Consider the following 2100-nt stretch of genomic DNA (forward strand, 5'->3'; position numbering starts at 1 on the left):
TATTTTTTAAAAAAAAAAAAAAAAAAAAAAAAAAAAAAAAAAAAAAAAAAAACAAACAAACAAACAAACTTAACACTGAAAAAGAATAAGGAGATATTTACTAGTATTTGCAAATTCACTTCACATGCCACAACTCCATCAATGGGCAACCTGAAGGTCTGGCTAAAGTAAAATGAGCAAACAAATTAACAATGACAGGTTCGCCTCATAGATGAGAGAGACAGAAAGCCATGGGTCTCAGAAGAAGAAGAGGCACTGGGTCGGTGAATTTCTCTTTCCCTCATGTGCGAGAGATCAAAAAAAAAAAAAAAACTGAAATCCTGTGCTTTGTTTTGAATTGGGTTGAAATTCATGTGTTGGTTAATTAATCGTGGAATTTTTTTTTAACGTTGAACTATAAAATAAATAATAAAAATAAAAGACAAAATGAACTTATATATATATATATATATATTAATAACGTTGGTACTTACTTCTTCATCGACTACAGAGCTCCTGTTCAAGGTGGTGGCCTCAGTGGGAACGACAGATTGATCATCGCTTCCGCTTGATTGACCAACGTTTCTTTTTCCCAAAGTTGTCGAATGAGACTGCTCTATGGAAATGAAATGCTCCATTCCCCCACAATATATGACACACTTTTCAACCAGACTATTGTTATATATGATCACACTTCACAGTATTGTTCAACTATGCTCAACTTTATTCTGAGGAATCATAAAAACTCAATCTTGAAGAACGTAGATTCTTAATTCAACTTTATTCATGTATCAAGATTGGAATCAATTAAACGCAGACACTACTTTTGAAAAATCGAAATTTGTCTTGTGAACTTGAGTTTGATAAAGCTGTGTATGGGTACGACCCAACTACTGTTTTTCTTTTCCAAATAATTCATATTGTTGGTACGTTATGCCTTTCTTCCTCGGGATTTTTTTTCAAAATAATAATATTTTGCAAACAATTTCGTTAGTTAACACAATTTCTAAATTATTTAGGAAACTAACATCTCGAGCTTGTTAGAGTTGGTTTTGTTGTAGTAACTCAAGCATAACAGACTCAAGTTCCCATTGAAATCAAGCTTAGGAGACTTGAGTTTTGTAAGGAAAGAAATTTCTAGAAGAGAAGAGATATTCTTTGAAAGGAAACTTGTATTCACAAAGAAAATGAAAAACTTACATAATCTTACACACTGATTTGCTATTTATACATCATAGCAATCAGTTACACGAGCCCAGAAAATTACGCGAGAATTAAGCAAAATTAACTAACTAAAACAGAAAGTAATCTAATAGCTTAAAGGGAAAACAAATAAAACTACAACACGTGTCCATCTAATTGCCTAAATCACATGCCAGCAACTAAAGTTTCATTTAACAATACGACATCGCTTTTCCTCTCTAGCTGCTTCTTTCCTTTGACAGAAAACGATGTCATTTTCTTTAATTGCTTCTGCAAATGTCTTGCTTCAGTTTCAACACTCCCCCTGAAGTTCTGAACATCTGCTTGTTCAGCAACTTGATCTTGTGAACAAAACTTCAAGGGTTTTGGAACAAAAATATCAATAAGTCCCAACCTTGCTGCTAACCTAGTGAAAGTAATATTCCCAAAGCTTTAGTGAAAATGTCTGCCACTTGTGAATTGCTAGCAACATGAAATGTTTTGATCATCCCTTCTTGTATCTTTTCTCTTATCAAATGACAATCAACCTTAATATGTTTTGTTCTCTCATGAAACACAGAATTAGCAGCTACATGAAGTGCTACTTGATTATCACAGAAAACCATGGTAGCTCTTGGATGATGAACTTTCAAATCCTTGAGCAATTGCAAAACCCAAGTGATCTCACAAGCTACTGTGGCCATCGCTCTATATTTAGCTTCTTCAGATGATCTAGAAACCATCCCTTGCTTCTTTGACCACCAAGAAATCAGAGAATCTCCAAGATACACACTATACCCAATCAATGATCTCCTGGTATTAGGGAAGCCAACCCAATTTGCATCACAAAAGGATTTGATCTACAAATCTGAACTACTAGAGAAGAAGATCCCTTTACTAGGTGAGGCCTTAGTATATTGAAGTACCTTGTTCAATGCT

At 34.0% G+C, this 2100-nt stretch overlaps 1 protein-coding gene across 1 annotated transcript; it reads right to left on the bottom strand.

Annotated features, from left to right (window-relative positions):
* Positions 1–1347: 1347 nt before the first annotated feature.
* LOC112031571 (uncharacterized) lies at positions 1348–1865 on the bottom strand. The gene is made up of 2 exons (XM_024064254.1): positions 1738–1865; positions 1348–1588 (listed from the first exon to the last, which is right to left on the bottom strand). The coding sequence occupies exons 1-2, from the start codon at positions 1863–1865 to the stop codon at positions 1348–1350; spliced, it is 369 nt and encodes a 122-aa protein (XP_023920022.1).
* Between the last annotated feature and the right edge of the window lie 235 nt (positions 1866–2100).

The sequence above is a fragment of the Quercus suber genome, unplaced genomic scaffold (assembly GCF_002906115.3).
Source record: "Quercus suber isolate HL8 unplaced genomic scaffold, Cork oak 2.0 scaffold_327, whole genome shotgun sequence".
Lineage (NCBI taxonomy): Eukaryota > Viridiplantae > Streptophyta > Magnoliopsida > Fagales > Fagaceae > Quercus > Quercus suber.

Excerpts from the sequence above, each read along its gene's own strand:
- LOC112031571 (XM_024064254.1), bottom strand. The coding sequence starts at position 1,865 with ATGGCCACAGTAGCTTGTGAGATCACTTGGGTTTTGCAATTGCTCAAG. Across the intron at positions 1,589-1,737 it reads CATGTAGCTGCTAATTCTGT|GTTAGCAGCAAGGTTGGGAC; the intron begins GTTTCATGAGAG and ends TACTTTCACTAG.